Source organism: Panthera leo, chromosome D1 (assembly GCF_018350215.1).
Source record: "Panthera leo isolate Ple1 chromosome D1, P.leo_Ple1_pat1.1, whole genome shotgun sequence".
NCBI classification, from domain to species: Eukaryota; Metazoa; Chordata; class Mammalia; order Carnivora; family Felidae; genus Panthera; species Panthera leo.
In genome coordinates this window covers 8,776,632-8,801,140 of record NC_056688.1, presented here as the reverse complement: position 1 = coordinate 8,801,140, position 24,509 = coordinate 8,776,632, and the positions used below count along the sequence as shown (strand labels likewise).

Here is a 24,509-nt window from a genome sequence, read left to right as displayed (position 1 = left end):
CATTATAAAAGTCCTATGAAGTGAGTATTATTATTATCCCCACTTGACAGATAATGAAAGTGAGGCACAGGGAAGTAAGTCGCTACAGGAAAAGTTACAATACAGGGAAAAGTGGAATGAAAATGAAAAACTCACAATCAGATCAAGAAGAGACAACCAGCACTGAACGCCTTCTAAGACTGTTTTCAGGACATTCTGAAAAATCAAAAGCAACTAAATACATTTGTCTTTTTCACTTATAAACATCTACCTGTGTTATTATAAATACATTGTGAACGTTATTTGTAATGGACACATACTGTAATTTAGAAATGCCATCCTGGACTTAAACAATTCCCATTATGAGACATTTAGGTTGTCTCCTCTAATTTTTTTCTTAGATACATTTTTCAAATAGGTGACGAGCCAACAGCCTCTTCTGTGCTGTCCTGCCGGCTGCTTCCCTTATCCTGTATTCAATAAACTTGTATCTCCTTTAAAAACGAATTGATTAAATAAAAATAAAATAGGTAACGCATTCACACCATCCAAAACTCAGAAAGTATAAAAAGTGTTATAATGAAAATCTCCCTCCTACCAACAGGTAACCACTGATCTTTGTTTTTAAGACTCCTTCCAGAGACTTTTGCTAACACGGCCATATAATATCCCACTGTGTAACCACACACCAGCCCTCCACTGATGGGCATTTGGTTGTTTCAGACTTTTTGCTGTTACGAGTATCTCTGCATTGAAGAGCCCAATACACATGCCTCGTATATACAACTGCCTCTGTGGAGACATGTAGAAAAATAGATGCATGGGTCGCAGCCTCCACGTCAGCTTTCTCAGAACTCAAAAGATCAACTTTCTCAAGGGCACGAACAGTGTTCGTTATTTCATCTAAGTATCCTCGCTTAGACCGGTAATGGCCTCCACAGTCGGCCATAAAGATGACAAAGACACAGTTCTGTCACGTAAGTTTCCTTCGGCACTGTGAACTTGTATACTAGCTGATGCAACGTCTTTGCCTTCTGAGTCCAATACCTGAGCCTCCTCGGGGCAGTTTCTATAGACTGTTTTTGTTCCTGAGTACGAGCCACACTTTCCCATTTCTCTGGATGTCTTGAATTTTTTTTCATTGCAGGTGGACACTGTGCCTAATAAAATGTGGCGACCGGGGAAATCAGGATTCCAACCCTGTGCCTGTTGTTATTTGTTTCTCCAGTGACTTTCCTGTTCTAATGCTCCAAAGTCTGTTTCCCCCGTCGTGTGTGGCCTCTGAAGTCTCTGCTCGGTTAGCTCAGCGGTCAGCCAGATGACTGGACAGGGTTTCCTTCAATGCATTGAATCACTAACTCTTCCACCTTTTGCTGACGAGCTTCGTGTGTGATTCAGTGCCCCTTCAACGTTCAGTCCCCGCACGGGACTCCAGGTTAGCCAGGGATGAGAGGCCAGGGCCCTGACACATCTTTCCTGCAGGGTCGCACGTCGGGCATGGCCGTCTAGATCCCCAGAGCAGTTCAAAGCCCACTACAGACATCTCATTCCCCAGATCTTCCTTTTAAATTTTTGGCCAGGCTCCAGTTTGCCCAACTGGTATCACAGCCTCAGCAGTTGTGTTAAACAACCACACGTGACTGTTTTAGACTGAAGTCCTAGGGGTAGATCTTTTTCCACGGAGCAATCTCTGAGGCAGGTCAGGTAGCTCCCTGGGCCGGAGCTTTCCTGGAAAGCTGTGAGACAAGTGACCGAGGTCTGGAGATTGGACGTTCTGAGGGATTCAAGCCCCACGTGTCCCTCCAGTGGCCGCAAGCCCGCTGGGTTTCACAGCTACCGTAGTTCTGAAGCTGCCAAGTGTTAAGGCTACTGCAGAACTGGGGATGAGAGGATGAGAGAAGGCCAAGTTTAAATGCCACGAGTCCTGCCATGCTTACCAGGGTCAGTACTGTGCTAAGCACTTCATTTCCAATATCCCGTTTCACCTCTAACAACCCGATGAGGTTAGAACTATTATAATCCTAGTTTACAGAAGAGGAAACTGAGGCATGCAGACTTTCAAGTGGCTTGCTCCCGGTCTCACAGCTAGTAAGAGATAGGAACCATAATCGGTCTGATTCCAGAGTCTTATTCTCAATGACTGTGCTTGTACTACTTTTCATCTGTGAGAGAATAATCCAGAGAAACTAGGTTTAGTTAAAAGTGTAGCTGGAAAAAAAACAAAACAAAACAAAAGGGGGTGCCTGGGTGGCTCAGTCGGTTGGGCATCCGACTTCGGCTCAGGTCATGATCTTGTGGTCCGTGAGTTCGAGCCCCGCGTCGGGCTCTGTGCTGACAGCTCAGAGCCTGGAGCCTGCTTCAGATTCTGTGTCTCCCTCTCTCTCTCCCCCTCCCCTGCTTGTGCTTTCTCTCTCTAAATAAATAAACATTAAAAAAGAAAAATTTAAGGAGCGCCTGGGTGGCTCAGTTGGTTGAGCATCCAACTTGGGCTCAGGTCATGATCTCGCAATTTGTGAGTTAGACCCCCGCGTGAGGCTCTGACGGCTCAGAGCCTGGAGCCTGCTTCGGATTCCATCTCCTTCTCTCTCTGCCCCTCCCCCACTTGTGCTCTATCCCTATCAAAAAAAAATTTTTTTTAAGTGTAGCTGATATGAATGCATGAGGAAGATCAATTACAGATAAATTTTATAGAATATGTATTATACTTAAATTTTCTTTTAAGTATTTTCATTTCTTTTAAATGAATTCTTTCCCTAAATTAGTCATTCTTAACTATGGTGTGGATGTGAACCATGTGGAACTTTGTAAAAATATACCTACGCAACTCCCCTCTCTCCCTGTACTATTTATGATGGAACGCAGATGTCTGCACTTTTAAAAGTTCTGTAGAGATTCTGAAACTCAATCCCAGCCAAGAATCACTGCACGAGACTCAAAAACTCCTTAAAATTAGAACCGTATCAACTATTTCACCACCTAATTTCTGTGACAGGTGTTCACACAGGAAAGATGCTTCTTAGGGGAAATGGCATAAAGGAAAAAGCAGACCTTTGGGAGTTAAGAGACTTGAGTTTGAGTGCTGGACCTCTCACTCGCTCCTTGTACGACCCAGGGAAAATTAACTTCTCTGAACCTTAGTTTCTTCATCTATAAGATGGAAGTTTAAAAAACAAGTCTACAAGAACAGGTAACAAAGGCTGGAATGTACTATGCGTGCAAACGGTCGTTGTCATGATTAACCCTGACTTAGATTTAGAAATTCAGCAAATGTTTTTCACTATCAGCTCGGGACAAAACCAACTCTGTGAGGTCCCTGAGTAAGAGCTCACAATCTAACACACGAGTACGGGAGAGGGGCATTGTCCCTAAAAAGGCAAACTGTGATGAGCATTGACACAGATATATTTATTATATGATGGGAAAACGGTGGAAGAGAAATAGTTCTGTGCTGGAAAAGGCCCCTAAAAGTGTAATGTGAACCGTGCCTAGAACGAATCAGAGTCAGACAGGCACAATCACAGTCTGCCTTGCTGCAAACCAGGGGTTCTCTAACATACAGCAAAGTCACACGAGGACTTGTGAAAACACACACTGCTGGGTGCTACCGCAAACACTCTGATTCAGCAGATCTGGAGTGGGGTTTGAGGATCTGCATCTCCCAAGTGACACGGATGCTAACACTGAGAACCACCACTCCAGACAGAGAGAGTACTTGAGCAAAAGTGACAGCTGACAGAACGGGCATCCCTGACCTAGAAGATGGCAGTTTCTGGGACACAGGCTTCGTGTGAGTGGTTAGAGAATATGGTCAGAAATCTAGAAATAAAAACTTTCTAAATAAAACACTTCCTTCTCTAACAAGAGGGAGATAAACTGCACATCCGAGGAAGGGGAACGGACATTCGAGACTCTGTGTGGTGACGGAGGTTAAGTGGACATGTGGCGGTGGCCATCTGTCAATATATACAAATATCAAATCAATATGTTGTACACCTAAAAGCAATATGTTAAATGGCAATTATAGCTCAATAAAACAAAATAGAAGAGTACGTAAAATAAAACTCACTTAAAAGATGCATAAGCTCAATCGATACAAGAAAACACCAGTCAAACCCAAATTGAGGGAAATTTTATAAAACAACATACCACTACTTGTCAAAAGTGTCAAGGCTGTGAAAAACAAAAAAGAAGAGTAAGGAAATGTCACAGACTGAAAGAGTTTACGGACGTATGATAACTAAATGCAATGAAGTCTCCTGGATTGAATCCCAAAACAGAAAGACATTCATGGGAAAACTAGGAAAATTTCATGAAGTCTATAGTTTTTTAGTTATTGCACCGACATTACTTTCTGGGTTTTGATTATTGCACCATAGTTCTGTAAACTGTTAACAGTAGAAGAAGGTGAGTGAAGATTGTATCGGAAAGTTCTGTACCGTTTTTGCAACCTTTCTGTACATCTAAGGTATGTGCAAATACAAAGTTAAAAAAAAAAAAAAAAAACTAAGTCAAAACTAACTACTCCTCTGTGATAGGACATTTAACATCTGTAACCTGGTACCTTTCAACTCCACTTGCTACTCCCAGCTTTGCGTCACACAGGTCATCAGTAAGGTAATGAGGCAAGAAAGTTTGGGGTAAAGGGTTAATTAAATGTACAAAGGAAAGAAACACAGTGTCACTCATTCTTTATAAAAGAGAATGTAACACTAACACATCCTGAATTTTAATATTTATCTTAGTATGCTAGACATTAAAATTCTGCAAAAAAAAAAAATCTGAAACCTATTGAATGGTTTCATTTACGAATTTTAACGAATGTTTCATACTCACCAAAGCCATCAATATCTAGGTTATTCTCAACCACAACATCTAGTAGAGAGTCACCGACTTTCCCTTTGGCTGTCAACGTCTCCCCATCACGGTTTACAAAGTGGACTGTTATTTTATCTTCTGAGCTGGAAAAGGAAGTAGTCCTTTATTATTTTTAGTAATTTTAAAAGATACTTTAAAGGAATTGTTTTAGGAACTTGTAAGGTCAAAAACATAGGGGGGGTGTGTAAGCATGCATGCAAATATGCTTTTTATAGTATTCTTTCCTTACTATAGTTTAGAGAAGGCATCACAAATCAGAGGCATGTCTATCTACCCATTTACCAGAAAGGAAGCTCTACAGCCCTATAGGAAAGGGCAACTACATTACTGTCAAGGCCACCCATTGTGTCCCCCCAGGGGTTACAGCCATCGGTTGAGTCCTATGACAACACGTAGCAACCATCCTTAGTCATGAAGTCCATTTTACTCTCACACGGCTCCCTGAAAAGCGTCATCTGTATGTAGCTTCCCTAGAAGACGACACCGTGAGATCATTCTGCTATCGGTAGGGTAACAGCTGTGCGGGTGTCTGAGAGGCAGCAGTCTGTTTTCGGAGCATTTACACATCTCATTTTGGTCCACATCATGTACTCAAAACTCAAAGAGGCTGCGATAGGTTTTTGTTTGTTTGAATCAATGGGAAGATAAATATGATGCCTCCTTGCGTGTTTTATTATAGGATATTATATTACCCAATAGAGTCAGCGGACTTAAATTCCTTTCCCTTCTCATAAACATCACTCCAAAATCTGGGAAAAGAAATGATATTAGCAACGAGATGCCTGTCATCCACCATTGGTCATTTTAATTTTGACCTCACATTTGAAAAGATGTACTTTAGCTTAAATTAATTAGTTGCAATTTTCACTACTGCCAATAGAAGGTAATAATCCATCAAAGAAAACTTTAATGTAGGTAAAACTAGAATTATATAATTTCAGAGCTGTAAATATATTGCAAATTATCAGGTCGAATTATTTTAGAAATGAGGCAACTAAAGCCCCTTTCAGATAATGGCCTCCTTGATAATTCAATGCTGAAAAAAAGGAGAATTCTATGAATTAAAAAGTATCGCTTGTGTGTGTGTGTGTGTGTGAGAGAGAGAGAGAGAGAGAGAGAGAATGCTCTCCATAAGGGCCTGTGCTCTCCAACTTCTTTTCAAAGCAAAAAACAAAAACAAAAAAAAACAAAAAAAAACTTTAGAAGCTCACAGCACTGAAATGTCTTTTACATCAAACTCCTCTTCCATAAAATCAGGGTAACATTTATGTTCTAGTTTTGATTATGTACGCAAAATACCTAGAGCTCAACAAACACTGATTAATAACTTTTATTTAAAACTTCAGTCATTTTTAAATTTTTTTTAATGTTTATTTATTTTTGAGAAAGAGAAAGAGAGACAGAGCCTGACATGGGGCTTGAACCCACCAAGCTAAGCGGAAGCCGATGCTTAACCAACTTACCCACCCACCCAGGCGCCCCAGCTTCAGTCCTTTTGTTGCTAAGAAGCAACTGCTATGAATTAGAGGTGTACAGTCCCAGAAAAAAATACTGCACAGTAAGAGAAATAATAGGTTTGTCAAAGGAGCGGAGAGGAAGCAGAAATGAGAGAGGAAAGGTAATCCTGCAGCTGAAAGCGTATGGAATGTGAGAATCAGAAGATGTACATTCTAGCTCTGGGTCTGACATACACACATTAGATGACCAGGGGAAGCCACTGCCTTATGGGTAAGATGGGGACTGTGACTTCACCAAGCTGGTGAAGGAGAATCAAAGGTACATTAGTGGAAACACTTTGTTTCTTACAGCATTATATGCATGTACTTTACCCAAATAACTTTATCCATTTGCTATTAATAATTGGTATTGGTGGGTTTTAGGTTTCCCCCCCCAATTCCAGGAACTAGCAACAAGCTTTTAGCTGTTCCCAAGGATAAGATTTCACGCACTGAGAAATAAACACAATCCTTCTAAATCTTCTACCAACATCAATTCATCAGCGCAACCAACTATTTTCTTCACTTGTTACCTTTTACTACTGCCATTTCTTCTGCTCAACCACAGCAGGTATTTTAACAAAGCTGTCTGGGGTTGCGGTGGTACAGTTCCTAACAGACTTCTCATAGGGAGGGAAGTTATTATAGCTGCTGATGCCTACCTTTTCACCATATAGGGAGGGTGGCCTGAGGCTGTTGGTCCAAGAAAAGGGTCTGGCCCATTCTGGGGCTCCCTACTTCCATAGCCTCCTTAACTCTTCCTAATGACCCTGTGGGCTAAAGAATTGTCAACCCTCATGGTGCTCAAGGAAACAAACTAAAACTGCTTGACTTCTGTTCCTAGTTTGCCAGCTACTTATATATTTTTATTTCCCACCTCACCTACCTCCCAGGATTTTCTTAAGCATGAAGTGCAGCAATTGTTGTGAAAGCCCTTTGAAGCCTAAATCACTACAAAAATAGGAAGTATTATGTTGGAGTATTTTGGAGCAAAAGCCTTTTTTCTCGCCCCCCAACTCTCAATTACTGATAACTTAGCCATACAGTTTCTAGGCTGTTCTGTCCCGTGCAACTCTGTGCACTAACAGAGATGTTCTACACCTGCAATGTCCAATAGAGTAGCCACTGGCCACACGTGGCTGTTGAGTACTTGAAATGCAGCCAGCACAACTGGGATACCGACTCTTTTAAATGTATTTAACTGATGTTATCTTAAACTTAAACAGCCACAATGTGGTTGGTTGTAACGATAGTGGAAAACACAAGTCTGAGAGAGTTAAGAGGTGAAAGATATAGTTGTTAGTTCCAACGTGTGTGATACAAAGCACAAGGCCATCAACTGAAACTGTGCCAATGAGGAGGAAAGCAGGATTAGGAGGGAATAGAACAGATGTGCTTCCTTTTAAGACAACCTGATATATCCAAGTTCAGGCCTGATAAATGCAGGGGAGATAACTGCCATTTACAAAAGCATTCACGTTCCCTTGAAATACTAGGTTCGTGAATAAGTTCAATATATGTTGTCCCAATGTATACACAGTTTTTTTTTTTCCCCAGAAAGCATCCATTGTACAGAAACATTCATGTAGAGAGGTAGAGGCAGGGAGTGTCAAAGAAACAGGGACAAATAAATCCAGCTTGCCTTCTCCTTTATCTCCCTCACACTTCATGCAACAAAAATTTATTGAGCATGCGCTACGTAATAGTATTAATGGGGAAAAGATAATTAAGTCTTAGACCCCATTCTCAGGGACCTTATCAAGAAGAAACTAGAAAAGGCAGCATACAAATCCAAAACTGTCTCCCTCCAGGTCTTGCTTCCCACTACATGACAGCAAGGAGTCAGAGAACTGTCCAGAGATCTGCATTACCTAAGGCTCCACCGCACTCTGAAATTATGAGCAAATTTTATTCCCATTATATCTAAAGGGATCGTGTCTTTGAAAAACAAATATACCCAAGAATACAAATCTTCAAAATATTTTGGGGAAAAATTTTTTTACATCACTTTCAACATTTAATACAAAACACAACACTGTGGGCCTTAGCAGCTGCTGCCAACAGGTGGCACCTACTGAGCCCTCACCATTTGCCAGACACAAGACCACCTCTATTATCTGTACTATCGTATTTTTCAAATAACCCTATGAGGCCTATGCTTGACTTATGCTCCATTTATGAATGGGGAAACTGAGGTTTATACTGATGGAGGAAGTGAGGCATTAAGTGCCCAAGCCTAGTTTAAAACACGGCCTTGCCAGTGCGAGGCAAGGAGTTTTAGCCCCGCATCGGCTACAAGAGAGCATACAGGCAATAAGGGTATGTATGTGTGTGTATCCTAAACAGACATTCCCAGCCACAGAACTGGAGCCGGAACGTCCTAAAAGAGCAGGGGAAAGGCCCCAGAACCAAAGCGCTGGCCGGGACATTAACGGAGAGCGTTTTATGAAGGTCAGTGCAGGCTCCGGGCAAAGCAAAGGTCAGCGCCGAGCCAAAGCACTGCAGAATCGACGGTGGCAGAGCGCGCGGCTTCCGGAGGGCCCCGGGCGGAAGGGAGAGCGGGGTCCAGGGGGTCCCGGGTCCCCGTTCCCCGCAGGCGTCCGGGCTGGGAAAGGAAACCGCGGCGTGAATGGAAGCAGACAGGGCCCCGAGGAGCGCCACGGCCCAGGCGGGGCGAGAGGCGAGCGACCCCGGACAGCGGCCTGGCCGCAAGCGTCCAAGAAGGGGCAGGGAAACCAGCATCCGCGCGGCGCCGGGGACCCCCGCCCGCATGCGCACGCCGGCCCGCGTCTCACCTGCTCCGCGCCGGCGCCGACACGCTCAGCGTCCGGGGCGCCACCGCGCCGCCGCCCCGGCCCGGCCCCCCCGGCCCCCCGGGCCCCCCGAGCCCCGCGAGGCAGCCGGCTCCCGCGCGGGGTCCGGCGTGGAGCAGCCAACGATAGGCCGCCCCGCCCAGGGCCACGGAGGCGGCGCGCAGGAGCCGGGCGCCCCCCGCGGCGGCCATGGCCGGCGGTCGGGTAACTACCGGAAGCGACGCTGAGGCCGCACGGCAGCGGCCGCGAGAGGCTCGGCGAGCGCGGGCGAGCCTAGACGCCGGGGGGCCGCGGGGAGGAGCACGGCGATTGCGGTCCGGGCGAGGGCCTGCTCCGAGCTGCGGCCGTGGGCTGCGCTCCTTCCGGGTGACCTATAAACCCTGCGGCTCCCCAAGTGCGGCCCGTCCCCCCACCCCCGCCCGTTCCCACTCCTCCTGGGCGGGTGTGGCCTTTAGGGGGCGGGGCCGGGCGCTGGGTCTGCACCCGAGGACCGCCTTTGTCTTCACCTGGCTGCTCGGTCCCCGGTGTCAGGACGGGGAATTTTAAAGAATAGCTGAACGTTCGACGGAAAGATGCGGTAAAACACCCCCAGGTAACGAAACGGCTTTCTCCTGTTCCGCACTTCCTTTCTCCTCCTCCCTGTTAAAATAAAAAGCAACGCGGGGAGATTGTCATCCTGGAGTTCCAAATAGGCTGAAAGGGAATTCTGGGCATTGTCAGACAAGGGCAGTAGGAGATTTCACGGTGCCAACCAACGTGATACACAGAGGAACAACTTTGACTATGACGTTATAAATAATCGCAGCGATCAAGAAACTAGGGGCTACTGGAGAAAGCATGTGTAATAATCCACTGCAAGCAAATGCGCGTCCAGTACATGAAATCCAAGAGTTTGGAAACTTTTGGATGAACTGAGATTTTACTAAAGACTTCTACGAAAATGAAGACAGATAAGTTAAAAAATACACGTTCTCAAGATGAATACGTTGCCATGGAAAGAGCATGGGGCTTTGAGGTCATAAATAGCAATGTTCAAATCCAAGGTTTGCCACTCTAGAACTCTCTGAGACCTTGGATAAATTATCCTCCCCAAGGATCAGAGTGTAACACTTTAACACTGATAAGATGTTCCGCTGTCCAGGGCCATTCTGAGGGTTACAGAAAAATACGCACAGCGGTACAGTGCGTCACAAGCTTTGACCCCCTTCCCTAAGGCCACCTTTCAAAAAAGGTCAGTATTTCAAAAAAGGTGGATATTGTAGCTGTGTTAAATGCGATAAAAGATATTTTAAGGAATATTCAGAACAAGAAAGGCTAGACCTGACCAGAGTTTCTTGAGACAACCTTTGGGGGTATTAAACCCGGAGGCAGGGAGACAGCAGTCGTGTGGCTCCCAAATTGCTTAAATTTTCCCATAAAAAAGACTTCTAGGCTGTAAAGGACACGACAAACCCTGACAATCGGAAAGAGAAGGTTGTAAAAAAAAAAAAAAAAAAAAAAGTTAATTTTCTTTTTTTATAAGCTCAAATCTTCAAAGTGCGATTAATTAATTGTAGGAAGGAAACAGGGATGGCCTGGGAGTGCACACATTCCCTCTCAGCAAATCTAGCTTCAACTGGGTTTTAGCCCTTCCAGCTTTCTGCTTTGTGGGGTAGTTGTTCATCTTAGTAGACCCCATACTAGCAGCTCTAGGGCTTTGAGCACATCAAGTGTTGAGTAAATAGTCGTGAATAAGTTAATGTCCTGTAACTTCCTTTAGTAACCATGACAGTTCATGAAGCCTGTAGGTGAAAATGAAAGATGGAAAAAACATGTTTTCCGGATCTTCAAAGATGGGTCAGAGTTGATTGCAAAGGTTACAAATATCAATTCAGCAGTATTCCATATGGGATTTATAAACATGTGGGCCCTAATACATGCACAAAGTAATACAGAATTAGGAAGAGCTTTTGCTTATGTATTTCTTTTCTTCTAAAGCTCCCACCCCTCCATCCTTCACTTCTGTTGAAATCCATCCATATTTGGGAGCTCTTTTCAAATTCTTTCCCTTAAAGTGGTGCCTACTTACCCCAACAGATCATCCCTCCCACTGCCGAATGCCTGACACCTTTGTCCTTTCTCGTAAAACTTGTACCTCTTCAAATAGAATACTGTTCACAAGAATGCTTTGTAAACTGAAAAGTGTCATAAAAATTCAGATTTAGTGTTTCTTGAGCACCTACTCTTGAGCTTCATGGTACTGTGGGTTCCATCACACATACTTTACATAGCTTTTGTAGATGGAAGCTTCCAAGATAAGGATGCAGTCTTACTCGTCTTCATGTTCCCAGCACCTGGCATAGGGCCTGGCACGATGCAGCCATTTTATAACGTCTCTTAAGAATTGTATCAGGGGCGCCTGGGGGGCTCAGTTGGTTAAGCTTCCGACCCTTGGTTTCAGCTCAGATCATGATCTCAGGGTTTATGGGTTCGAGACCCACATGGGGCTCCGTGCTGGCAGTGTGCAGCCTGCTTGGGATTCTCTCTCCTTCTCTCTCTGCCCCTCCCCTGCGTGCTCCCTCTCTCTCAAATAAATAAATTAAAAAATTGTGTTAGGAGCTTCCACAATTTTTATCTCATTTCATTATCACAGCAACTCTGTCTTTAATCCATAAATGTCTTTAATCCATAAATATTTATTGACATAAGCAGTATGTAAATCACCATGCTGGTGCTAGAGAGACAGCAGTGAGCAAAACAGCCCCTGCCCGCTTACTTTGCACGTGAGGAAAGTGAGGTGTAGGATGGTTGTGCCTTCCTTAGACTCACACTGCTGGTGAGCTATAGATCCAGACTGTAAATCTGGGTCTTCCTGGTCCCAAGTCCAGGGTATGAACATAAGAAACGATATTCTTATTATTTTTATTATATTTTATTATATATTCACATATGTCATCCATGTAAACTTTTTATGTATTTTTTCGGTGCCAAATAGCTTTTTATATTATTAATGCGTATTTTATATGTCATGTTTTCCAACTCTACATTCAGTAATAAATGCTAAAGATTCTATACAGCCTGTGTAATTTAGGGATAAGGTCAGAAATTATCTAAATTTTGTTTGGGTTTTTTGTTTGTTTGTTTTTAGAAATTAAGTATTTTAAAAGGAGTACAAAATTAGACCTAAGTATGTTTCATCTCAAGAAATTACTCACTCCACCCCGACCTGATTTATTTTTTAATTTTAAGTGTAGTCTTTTTTAACTAGGCTTCACGCCCAGTGTAGAGCCCAAAACGGGGCTTGAACTCACAACCGTGAGGTCAAGACCTGAGCTGAGATCCAGAGTCAGACACTTAACCTACTGAGCCTCCCAGGTGCCCCCCCCACCCAGGTGATTTATTAATATGGCTAATATTGGTGTGTTTCCTAAATTTTAAGGTATAATTGATATTTAAGGAAGTTGCCGTCTCTGTCTCTTTTTTTTTTTTAAGTTTATTTATTTAAGTAATCTCTGCATTCAACATGGAGCTCAAACTCACAACCCTGAGGTCAAGAGTCACACACTCTTCCGACTGAGCCAGCCAGGCGCCCCTAAATTAATGGTTTTGTCTTAATTGGTCTTCCTGCCTGTGGTCTTATCAGAATTGCTCTGAGACATCCTCCATACTGCCAGTAGGCTGATCCTATTAAAATACATGATGGAAAAATCCTTGAATGACATTTCATCATCATTTATTAATAGAATAAAACAAACCGTTCAGCTGGACGCACAATAGCCCTCAAGCTCTGCCCTCCCCTGCCCATCAGTCCTGCATCGTGTCTTTCTCCTCCGCAGGGTGTGTTGGCCGCCTGCTGCTGGCTCACTTCTAGCCGGCCTCCGGCACTCCTTTCAGGCCTTGGGGGACCCGCACTTTGACCCAGGCAACTGTTGGGAACCGTGCACGCGGTAAACCCTTCTGCCACAGCTCACACTTAACTCGTTATATGCAAATGAGAGCTTGGGTCAAGTAACTTGCATTTTCAGGTCCCAGTTCTTGTTAAGATTACTTTTTGTGTTCTTTTAAACTTTTTAATATGCCCCCCAGATGTTAACAGCTCGTCGTCTTTTTTTGTCGCGTTAGTCACCCCTGATGAACAATTTGCTTGGGGTTGCAAAATGCGGGTGTTCTAATTTTATCATTCCTTCTTCGTTGATCATCTAGACTACTTCTATAAAGGCAGACTTGGGGTGTCTGGGGGGCTCAGTCAGTTAAGCATCCGACTCTTGATTTCAGCTCAGGTCACGATCTCACAGTCATGGGATTGAGCCCTGTGTCGGACTCTGCACTGATAGTGCGGAGCCTGCTTGGGATTCTCTCTCTCTCTCTCTCTCTCTCTCCCTCCCTCCCTCCCTCCCTCCCTCTCTCTCTCCCTCTCTCTCTCTCTTTCTCTCTTTCTCTCTCGCTCAAAATAAGTAAATATTTAAAAGAAAAAAAGTCAGACTTGTCCTCAACTTCTGTTCAGATCTCCCCAAAGAGAACCGGTATGGAAAAGGCAGGATAAATGCTTGATAGTTTATCTGCTACAGTTGCAGGTTTATTCACGTTCTCTCTTTATTCAAAAGCTACTCTGAAAAGTTACAATTTTCTAACAAATAGTACATTTCACCTAAATTTTCCAAATCTATTGGCATAAGTTTTTTCCCAGTATTTACTTATCTTTTTAAAAAAAATCTCTGCTAGATCTATAACTAATATTGCATTTCATATTTCTCATATTATTTTCTGGATCTCCTTTCTTTTTTCTTTGAATAACCTTGGCAAAAGTTTGTTTTATTGGTCTTTTCAGGTAACAGCTTTGGACAGTGATCTTCTGTGCTTGATCTTTGTTTTCTAATCTTACTCATTTACCTTTATAATTTCTTTCTTTCTTTCTGGGTTCTTGAGATTTATTACTTTGTTCTTTTTCTAACTTCTTGATGTAGATACTTAGTTCATTAGTTTTCAGTCTCGTTTTTAAAATAGGTATTTAATTTCTCAAAGTACTTAAATTTCCTCTAAGTAGTGTGTTTAGCTGTGTCACGAGTTTGAAATGTGGTATTTTCTGTATTGTTCAGTTAATTTTTAATGTCTCTTTATTTTTGAAAGAGACAGAGAGCAAGCAGGGGAGGGGCAGAGAGAGAGAGAGGGAGACAGAATCCCAAGCAGGCTCTGTGACATCAGCAGAGAGCCCAGAGCGATGCAGGGCTTGAGCCCACAAACTGAGATCATGACCTGAGCCGAAATCAAGAGTCAGACACTTAACCAACTGAGTCATCCAGGTGCCCCTGTATTGTTCAGTTTAAATATTATCAGATTTCCACTCTGTTTATCCTCTGATGGTGAGCCATTTGGAAGTGCCTTAAATGTCTAAATATTCAAAGGTTAGAAGTTAGTAACATTGCAGAAGCAAAGGTCAGTGAACCTGTAAACACAGCAATAGAAAGTTTCCAGAGTGACATCCACAGTGAAAAAAGTCTAGAAAAATGTAAGAACATAGCATCATTGGCCTATGAACAATATCACATGGTCTAACATACTGCTATTTGGAGTTGCAGAAGGAAGGAAAATGAGACTGAAATGAAGTCATTTTTAAACCAACAAAAAGTAATAGACCTGTTGCTCTCAGATTCATTGAAAGAACTTACAAAGACTGTGTCTACAGTAGGCAGCTTCTGACATGGCTCCCAGTGATCCCCGCCTGCTGGATTCACACCTAAGTGTAATCTCCTCCTCCTGAGGGCGGGCTGGACCTAGTGATTTGTTCCTAAAAATTGAAAACAGAAAAAGGGCGATGGGGTGTCACTTCTGCATTACGTTATAAAAGACTGCGAACTCTGTCTTGCTGGCTTTCTTCCTCTGTTGCCCTCCTGGCTTACATTCTGTGATGAAGAATCTGCCAGGTCGGAGAGGCTCGAATCACAAAGAACCAAGAACAGCCAGCAAGGAACTGAGACGTTAGTCCAGTTATCCACTCGCGAGTAACAATCCTGTCGACAACCATCTCAGTGAGCTGGGAAGCAGAGACTTCCTTAGTCGAGCCTGGGGGGACGACCACATCTCCAGCTGACCCATGACTGTGGCCCAGGAGAGACCCTGAAGCAGTGGGCCCAGTGATGCCACACTACGTCGAGAAACAGATAATAAACGTTGTTTCAGTTCATTATGCTTCGGAACCATTTGTTAGGCAGTGATAGATAGCCAATATAATGTTCTTCAAGAATAGTGAAATTGAACCCAAAAGGAAGGGGTAAGAGGCAAAAAGAAATGATACAGCAAAATATTAGCAACCATATGGGTAAATCTAAATAAAAACTGATTGTAAAACAGTAATAACAACTATGATCTCGTGAGAAGATAAAAATAAAAGCAAAAGAGAATTCCATGACTGAGCCGATATATCATATAAAACAGGAAATTAGTAATCAGGGTGAAAGCGTTATTGAGAAGATCCTCTCCCTTTCTTCTTTTTGGTAACAGAGTATCTTGAACTTTAGCGGAGCACATGGCTTTCCAGCTAGAGACCACATTTCCCAGCTGCTTTTGCAGGTGAGCATGTCCCTGTAACAGCTCTTGCCAAAGCCACGCGAGTGCAACCAGATAACCCTTTTTAAAGGAAGCTATTTGTTTTCCTTTCTATTTTCCTTTCCCAGTTTCCTAGAAAATGGCAACAACCAGGGTGGTCACGGGAGATGCAAAAATGGAAGGTAAAGATTGAAGATGACAGACTGTCAGAGCCTGTATGACATCACGTAGCAGAGCCACCTAGCAGTGTCTCCAGCCCACGGCTGCAGTGTTCCATGAGGAACAAGTTAACATTTATGCTACTTAAGGTATGTATTTTAAAGACTTTGTTACCACAGCTTAGCCTCTGTCTTGACAAATATATAATTTAAGCTCCAAAAGAATAAAAGAAGGGAAAAAAAACATTTAAAAGCACATATTTTAAAAGAATAAAGTGAAATCTTGAAAATAAGTCCCAATATATCAAAAGTAAATGGATTAAATATACCAATGAAAAGGCAGACTTTGTTTTCTAAAAATTTTTTTTAATGTTTGTTTATTTTTGAGAGAAAAAGAGACAGAACACGAGTGGGGAAGGGGCAGAGAGAGAGGAAGCCACAGAATCGGAAGTAGACTCTAGGCTCTGAGCTGTCAGCACGGAGCCCAGTGCGGGGCTCGAACTCACAAACTGCAAGATCTTGGCCTGAGCTGAAGTCGGACGCTTAACCGACTGAGCCACCGAGGCGCCCCATTTAAAATGCAAAAATTCTGACTCTACCACATTTAGATGAGGTATATCAAAATTGTAAAAGGTATAAAAGGATAGAAAAATACAAGGTAAGTACCTTGGTGTATTGCTGTCCAATTAAGGGGACTTTATTTAAATCCAGTTAAATGGGCCAGGAAAAAAATGCATTTTAAAGGATAAACAGGGTCACTAAAAAAATGTTAAGCATTAAATTAATTTGGAATATCTAGCAACTCTAAACTTACAAGTATCTAAGAACATAGCATATATGTATGTTATATATTATATATAAAACAATTTCATGGGAAAATGGGCAAATATGCAATCACATTGGGAGATTGTTAGCATACTTTTGGAAATTAATGCATCAAACATTCAGTAAGACTCTAGTAAATTTGACAGGTGTAGTAACCTGTACTTAGTTGAATAATCTAAATTTCCAATTAAGTACAGAGGGAACACTGATAAAAATTGACAGTGTACTGAGTGATAAAGTATCAGTAAATCTTAATTTTTTACAGAGAACACCTTGTAGTTGAAAATAAAAATAAGGATTAGTTACTTTGTTCTAAAATTTAAGTACTTCACAAGGTAAATTGAAGCTTTCTAAACGGATTTATGTTTATGTTAACTACCCCCTGGAGATGTTTTTAGAATTCTGATATTTCAGTGTTGGCATATTTTGCTTTCAGGACCATACTGCGGTAGCATACATTAATAGCTCTTGATTCGCACTATCATTATCAAAATCCACAAAGACATAAGATTTCAAAGACAGTCAAAATGAGGTGTATATGTCATCCTAAAGAGGGTAGGGGGTCTAGAACTTCAAAGGTAACGAAAGCAATTCACAGGAAGATGAAAAAGACTAACTATTTGGTGAACATGTTTTTCTGCACTCTTCAGAAACAGTGGGATTTTGATCAAGGAGGCCTTGCTGGGCTTCTCCCCATCTACTATACCTACTTCCTAGTGTGATGTAGGTATCTGGTGCTGACTCTCCTCCTGGAGCAGGTCCTGTGTCTAAATTCTTTGAGGCAGTAAGAGGGAAGGTCACAGTTTCTTCCTGAGTCTTTTTGGGAAGAAGGCTTGAGATAATCTGGGTGTCAGAATGGCACATTTTGGCATGAGCTGCCCTTGGTTCCTACCCAGGCCAGACCAGCATGAAAAACAACAGTAAAAAAAAACTCGAGTTAATGGTGTTGTGCGATAGCTTAAGGCCAGTCTCCAGGAGGGTGGCAGTTGGTTTCTTTGGATTAAGAATGAGTAACTAGAGAGCACTTGCCAAATCTCCTTGGACTTAGTTGACACCAAGCTTTGGGTTACAAAAAATGTTTTTCTGTTCTAATGTTAGTTGTTACTTACAGGAGTTTCTGAATACTATTCTGTTGCATAGCCTCAGATTTGAGGTCTGCTTTGAAGAATCCAGTTTTATCAAAACTTACCTTAATTTTGACCAGCGTTTCAACTTCCCAACTCTTTTTGATTCTTTTTTTTTTTTTTAATGTTTATTTATTTTGAGAGAGAGAGCGAGCAGGCATAAGCAGGGGAGGAGCAGAGGGAGAGGGAGACAAAGACTCCCAAGCAGGCTCCACGCTGCCAGCCCTGTGTGTACAGCTGTATAATATGAACTGATATGTGTATAGTGTTATTTATTTGCATCACTGTCTGTATTAGCAAAATATTGATAATGTGCTTCAGGGGCGCCTGGGTGGCTCGGCCCGTTGAGCATCCGATTCAACTCAGGTCATGATCTCATAGTTTGTGGGTTTGAGCCCCCTGTCAGGCTCATGCTGACAGCTCAGATTCTGGAGTCTGATTTGGGTTCTGTGTCTCCCTCTCTCTCTGCTGCTCCCTACTCGTGCTCTGTCTCCTCTCAAAAATAAATAAACATTAAAAAAAAAAAAAAAAAACTTTTAAATGCCCTCAAAGTGTCCTTCATCTGGAGGTTAAATGAACTCTGGTACTACCCTGCAATGGAATAATGCGCAGCTGAAAAATAAAGTAAATGAGGTTCTTTGTGTACTGACACATGGTGACTTACAAGATCTATTATTAAGTGAAAAATTGAAGTGAATATAATGTATCATCTTTGGTGTAAGAAAGAGGAGAAAATAAGTATTTATAATCATATGGCTTGAACTTGTGTAGTAAGCCCTGAAAGGATAAATGAAAAAGAAATAGAACAGTAGGGTAGGGTAGACAGGTGCAGGGCAGGGAGCGAGGCTCCCCAGTGTGTACGTCGTGATAGGGCTTTAACTTTTGGACAGTGCAGATGCGTTACCTATTCAAAACAAAACAAAGTAAGCAAAGCTTTGGAAAGAAACAATATTCCTCTTTCCACGGTTTATAGGTTTTGGGGTTTTGTTTTTTTTTTTTTTAGCATGTTATACTTTTTGATAATCTTGTACGGGAACTCAAGGCATTGAGAAGCCAGAACAAGAACAAGAAAGGAAAACGCAGCACAGTCTCCTGTGAGAAAAAAACTTAGAGTCAGCATATGAGAGAAAGCTGGATCCAGGAGAGCATAAAATGGCAAAACAGCATAACTGTCTACACAAAAAGACCTAAATGATACTGAAACCTTTGTATACATTGAGAAAACGTAGGCCCCACATGTTAAGTGACTTGCCACCATCACTCAGCTTATTTGTGGAGAAATCAGGATGAGATTCCCAGGACCCCTAATAAACAATCTCCATGTTTGTGTCTGTATTTGTGACTATATTGTGTCTATATGTCTCTGTTCATTAGTCATACCCCGTTACTACACTGGCTGCACGGGCCCTGTGCCTCAGCATCTTTCCTCTGCCGTTCCCTCTGCCTGAAATGCTTTTCCCCCCAGAAAGCTACGTGCCTCACTCCCTCACTTTCTTTACATGTCTTTTCAAATGTCACTTTTTTTAGTGAGGCCTTTGCAAATCGTAAAATAGCAACTGCCTACCCCCTATTCTCTGTCTCCTCTTCCATGCTTCCTATGTTGTGCAGCATTTGTCAGCCATCTCACACACTTTATACTTATTTATTTATTGTCTCTCTCCATATCCACCCTTCCCCCACCTCCTGGCATACACTCTTCAGGAGGGTAACAACTTTAATGTACTCCCGATAAGAGTATAGTAAATCCTCTTAGTTAGATAAATCAGTGTTGGGGCACCTGGGTGGCTCATTCGGTTAAGCGTCCGACTTAACTCAGGTCATGATCTTGAGGTTCATGAGTTCGAGCCCCGCATCATGCTCTGTGCTGGAGCCTGCTTCGAATTCTGTGTCTCCCTCTCTCTCTGACTCAGTCTCTCTCTCTCTCTCTCTCTCTCTCTCTCAAAAAAAAAAAAATTAGAAAAAATTAAGAGCAGCTGTGTCTTTTAAAAAAATAAAATAAAAATAAATAAATGTTTTGCCCCATAGTAAGCATTTACTAAACATTAAAGAGTTAATGAACTGAAACCACCCCTGAGCTTGAGAGTAGAAATGAAGTGAAACAGTCAGAAAAGCAATTCCAAGTGATCGAAATATGTGGACAACCTGGTGGGCCAGGTTTCTCTAGGATAAAGAGGCCAAAAGGACTGGAAAGCTGCATAAGCCTTGTGTTAGACCAGGTCAGCCCCTGGGACTCTCATAGTGGTAACAGTTATCAGTGGAAGGTCTTCCAGAAAAGTGACTTTTGCAAACTGAAAATAGTTAGTTGAGGACCAGTGAAAATCCTTAAACAACAAAAATTCAACTTAGTAGGTTGAAAGATAAAATTGGCTTTATCAAACTATTCATAAAAGGGGCAGCAGCCCATGTAGCAAATTGAAAGGCGCTCCTTTGAGCTGCAGAAAAGGAAAGGTTTTTAAATCAGAAAGGGAGCAAAAAAGAGGAAATTATTACCAAAGAAGGCATTGTTTCAGGCAAGGTCGCCCTCCTAAGGAGAGCAGGAGGGTCTATTGGTAAATTTCCTAGTACTAACCAGGAAATTCACGTTGACCAGTCCCAAGCTACACGCCTGGGGGTTGAAAGTGCAGGCAGGTTAGGCAAAATAAGTCTTGGCTTATTCGCATGGAACTCTTGGCATAAGTGACTCTGTTTTTTTTAAGATTTTATTTTTAAGTAATCTCTACACCCAGTGTGGGGCTTGAACTCATGACCCTGAGATCAAGAGTCACATGCTCTACCAATTGAGCCATCCAGGCGCCCCAGAGTGACTCCACTTTAGACGGTGGTTTTTCATTTAAACAAAACAAATGGAAGGCTCTGGCTTCTGTAAGCCCACAGTAGCCAAAGTAATTAATTACTATTATGAGACACTGAAACTTTCCTGCAAGAAAGAAAATGTGCTCAGAAGGAATGATCAAAATCCCTTTAAACTCCTTCTATCCAGACATAGAGCTTGGCAGAGTGAAAATTAAGTCTAAAGTTAAGGGAAAGTGTATTCAGTCTCCACTTAATTTGAAGATTGCAAACAAAGCCATTATGGAGAAATTTAGGTAGCACTGGTCATTTTCATTCAATAGATGGAGCCAGAGTAGAAAAGAAACAGTCTGGCAGATTGTGAAACTGCACAAAGAGGGATTCAAAACTGGGAATCCACTGTGGATTCCAGCCCCTAAGAGTCCATTAGGCGTCGACCCAACCCACCCAGGGCTTTCGCCAGTTGCCAGTCGGTTGCGGGTGGGGGGTTGGGGTGAGGGGGGCTCTCGCTGAGCCGGTGATCTAATTGCCTCTGCCTTAAACTGCTCTTGGCTCCGCTTGGCTCATTCTCTTCCTCAGGCTGCAGTGAAGCCTTCCTCCGCTTTGCTAGCAGAGAGATCCTCCCTGCTCTTCCCGGCCCCACATCCTATTTAGTTACTCAGGGGCTAATCAGCATTTGTAATTGCATTTTGTGTATATGTTAATTATCTGCTCCCCCCTCCCCCGCCCCAGAATGTAAGCTCCATAAAGGCACATTGCCCACAGCATGCTCAGCACCCAGCAGACAGTTGAGTTCGGAGCGCAGCGAATGTTCAGTAAATATTTGTCGAATGTATGAATTGGCATTCTGGATTGTTTGAATTGTTGGGCACTATACCAAGGCTTTTACATGCATTTTTCTCTATCTCTCATGAGATAAACATTGACTGTGGAAAAGCTGAAGCTTAAAGAGGTTGTATAATTTGTCCAAGGTCACATAGCAAAGCTGAGAATTAAAACCAAGTCTTTCTGATTCTAAAATCTCTGCTGTCAGCTCACAGAACTTTCATAAACAAGCAAGTGGTAGTGTATTATGGTAAAGTTTTCACAAGAAAGCCAAGGGGAAAAAGTAGGAGATGCCAGAAAATTGGCTGTGGCACTCAGTTTTGTCACTGCTCCCAACATTTGCTCGTGTGCCAGCCATTCTGTATAGTTCAAAATTAAATATGCTTTCTGGTCCTGGATTCAGATTTCAAAGGAGAAGACCCAAGATCTCTTCACACCTCCTCCTCTTTCTTTGTCCACCGCTCATGCGTCCTTCCGACTGTCACTCTCTGGGCACACTCAAAGGCAAAACATTAGACCGTGTTACTGTGTCACTGCAAGAAGGCAGATCTGGTGCCGGGCAAGTGTAAGACAATCCTACTGAGACAAAGAGGGACGCTTAGAAGGTTTGAAAAGTAGCAAAAGAGAACACACAAGCATCGAGAGGGCCCGTAAAGAGAGATCTAGGATCCAGACATGAACGTGTATGTGAATGGGAGACAGGGCATTCAGGAGTGGAAGGGAGCAAGACCAAGCAATCAGGACCCACGTGTGAAATCGAGAAGCAGCACATTACATTAGATTAGTGCTTGGAGGGAAATGTGACTCAAATTCTGCCATTCTCTTTTCATAATAGAAATGTCACAATTAAGACTAAAAGAAACGAGGGAATACAAATAAAAGACCCAGCTTGAAATCCCAAGTTTTCAGAAAGAATATCCTGTCTGCATCCCCTAGCGCTCCTGCAAAACATGACTCAAACCCACAAGGTCCAGAAAGGAGCTAAATTGCAATGCTTTCACCTGAAACAATCTCCCTGGCGTACTCTAAATTTTCGTTAAGTGAAAAGAAGGTTACGACAGAAAATTCTATTCAGAGCCTGCACCGAAGCCCCAGGAAGGCCATTGGCAAACTGCCTCAGGGCATATCAGAAATGGGGTATAAATGTGGACATCTTGTACTTGTTTATGTTCAGGTTGAGGACCAGCCAGACCTGCGGCCCCTGGGAAGTATGACCGCAGACCTAGCCTGCTTGGTCTTCTACTCCTCACCGCACGCACTGCAGGGACAGGTTCGCAGGCCCCAAAGTGTGTTGTTCCCTGCAGGCTGGGAGGTGAGAGGGAAGGTGAGGGTGTCCTTCCTTACACGCACCTGTCCCACTGCTACGTGTCTGTCACGTAATGCCAGTGCCTAGACAATTCCATCCCGCTGCCCGAGGCTGGGGTGTTCTCATCAGACGAGAAGTGATTCTAGGGAAGGGCCTTTCTGTTCTCCATGCATACTCTCCAGAATCCAAAGTGAGCAAAGGCGGTTTCTTTGAGATTAAATCTATTTACTTCTTTAAAAAAAAAAAAATGTTTGTTAACGTTTATTTATTTTTGAGACAGAGAGAGACAGAGCATGAACGGGGGAGGGTCAGAGAGAGGGAGACACAGAATCTGAAACAGGCTCCAGGCTCTGAGCTGTCAGCACAGAGCCCGACATGGGGCTTGAACTCACCAACCACGAGATCATGACCTGAGCTGAAGTCCGACGCTTAACCGACTGAGCCACCAGGTGCCCCAGAAGCAAATCTTTTTAAAAAAATTTTTTTAAAGGTTATTCCTGTTTTGAGAGAGAGAGAGGGAGAGACTGAGAATGAGCGGGGGAGGGGCAGAGAGAGAGAGGGAGACACAGAATCTGAAACAGGCTCCAGGCTCTGAGCTGTCAGCACAGAGCCCGACACGGGGCTTGAACTCACAGACCATGAGATCATGACCTGAGCCAAAGTCGGCCGCCCAACAGACTGAGCCACCCAGGCGCCCCTATTTACTTCTTTTTAAAAATAGTTTTGTATTTACCACAGGACAATAAAATGTGTTCTAATTTTTTTTCTCTTAAGAGGAAGTCACCTTTGTTTCTTCTGTATGGGGGAAATACAGATATTTAACAACTAGTGTTTCAGAGAATGGGGAAGCTCCATTACTAAAAATTCCAACTGGATCAAAGATTTAAATGTGTAAAAGGAAATCTAAAGGTACTAGAAGAAAACATAGAAAGGACTCCCATGAAACATGGTACATTGACCATATGCCTTTATCTTCTCTCCTTGTGGTGGGCAACATAATGGCTCCCAGGGTCTGTCCACATTGTAATCCCCAGAACCTATGAATGTTACCTGATTGGACAGAGACTTTGCAGATGTGATTAAGTTAAGCCCCTTGAAATATGGACATTATCCTGGATTATCTGAGGGGGCCCTAAAAGTAACAACTAGTATCTTTTTGGAGAAACAGAGGGAAGAGATGTGATCACAGAGGCAGAGATTGGAGGGACGTGGCCACAAGACAAGGAAGCTGGAGGAAGCCAGGAAAAGATTTTCTCGTAGAGCCTATGTCTCTACGGGAGTATGGCCCTGCCGATGTCTTCATTTCAGCCCAGGGAAAGTGATTGCAGATTTCTGGCCTCCGGAAATGTGAGAGAATAAATTTCTTTGGTTTTAAGCCACCAAGTTTGTGGTAATTTGTCATAGCAGCCCCAGGAAATTAGCATACTTCCAGATCCATCCAAACTCCACTAGAATAAGCTACAGGTAAGAAAATGATACAGCTCATAAAGATAAGGAGAATGGCAGAAAAGGACTTCAGTAAGTGTTTGGAAGATGGAAAAGAATGAACGAGTGAACGAGTGAATCAATGAATGATTGAGAGAGACTATCAGAGTTGGGAACAATGCAGGCTGAACCCCCTGGAAAGGAAGATGTGATCAAGGCAGAAGACACTTCTCCCAGAGAGGTCAGACTCAGGGTCTGCAAGCACCAAGCAGGCACAGGGGTGAGGAGCAGGACATTAGAGACAGTGGAAGTAGGAACACGAGCCTTGGTTCCCTTGCCCCACTCCCTTCTCTGATACTGGTTGCCAGGAG

At 43.0% G+C, this 24,509-nt stretch overlaps 1 protein-coding gene and 1 long non-coding RNA gene across 2 annotated transcripts in view; one reads left to right on the top strand and one right to left on the bottom strand.

Annotated features, from left to right (window-relative positions):
• FDX1 (ferredoxin 1) overlaps window positions 1–9,463 on the bottom strand; it is a 35,641-nt gene extending 26,178 nt beyond the window's left edge. Inside the window, exons 1-2 of the mRNA XM_042904152.1 lie at window positions 9,146–9,463; window positions 4,813–4,937 (exon numbers count right to left, since the gene is read on the bottom strand). Of these exons, the coding sequence (XP_042760086.1) occupies window positions 4,813–4,937; window positions 9,146–9,354 (334 nt within the window). The 5' untranslated portion in view covers window positions 9,355–9,463. The remainder of the gene's footprint in view (window positions 1–4,812; window positions 4,938–9,145) is intronic.
• Window positions 9,464–9,669: 206 nt separating this feature from the next.
• Window positions 9,670–24,088, top strand: LOC122199265. The gene is made up of 4 exons (XR_006193445.1): window positions 9,670–9,755; window positions 15,641–15,709; window positions 15,814–15,993; window positions 23,882–24,088. It is a non-coding gene; the product is annotated as an uncharacterized LOC122199265 (long non-coding RNA).
• The last annotated feature ends 421 nt before the right edge of the window (window positions 24,089–24,509 follow it).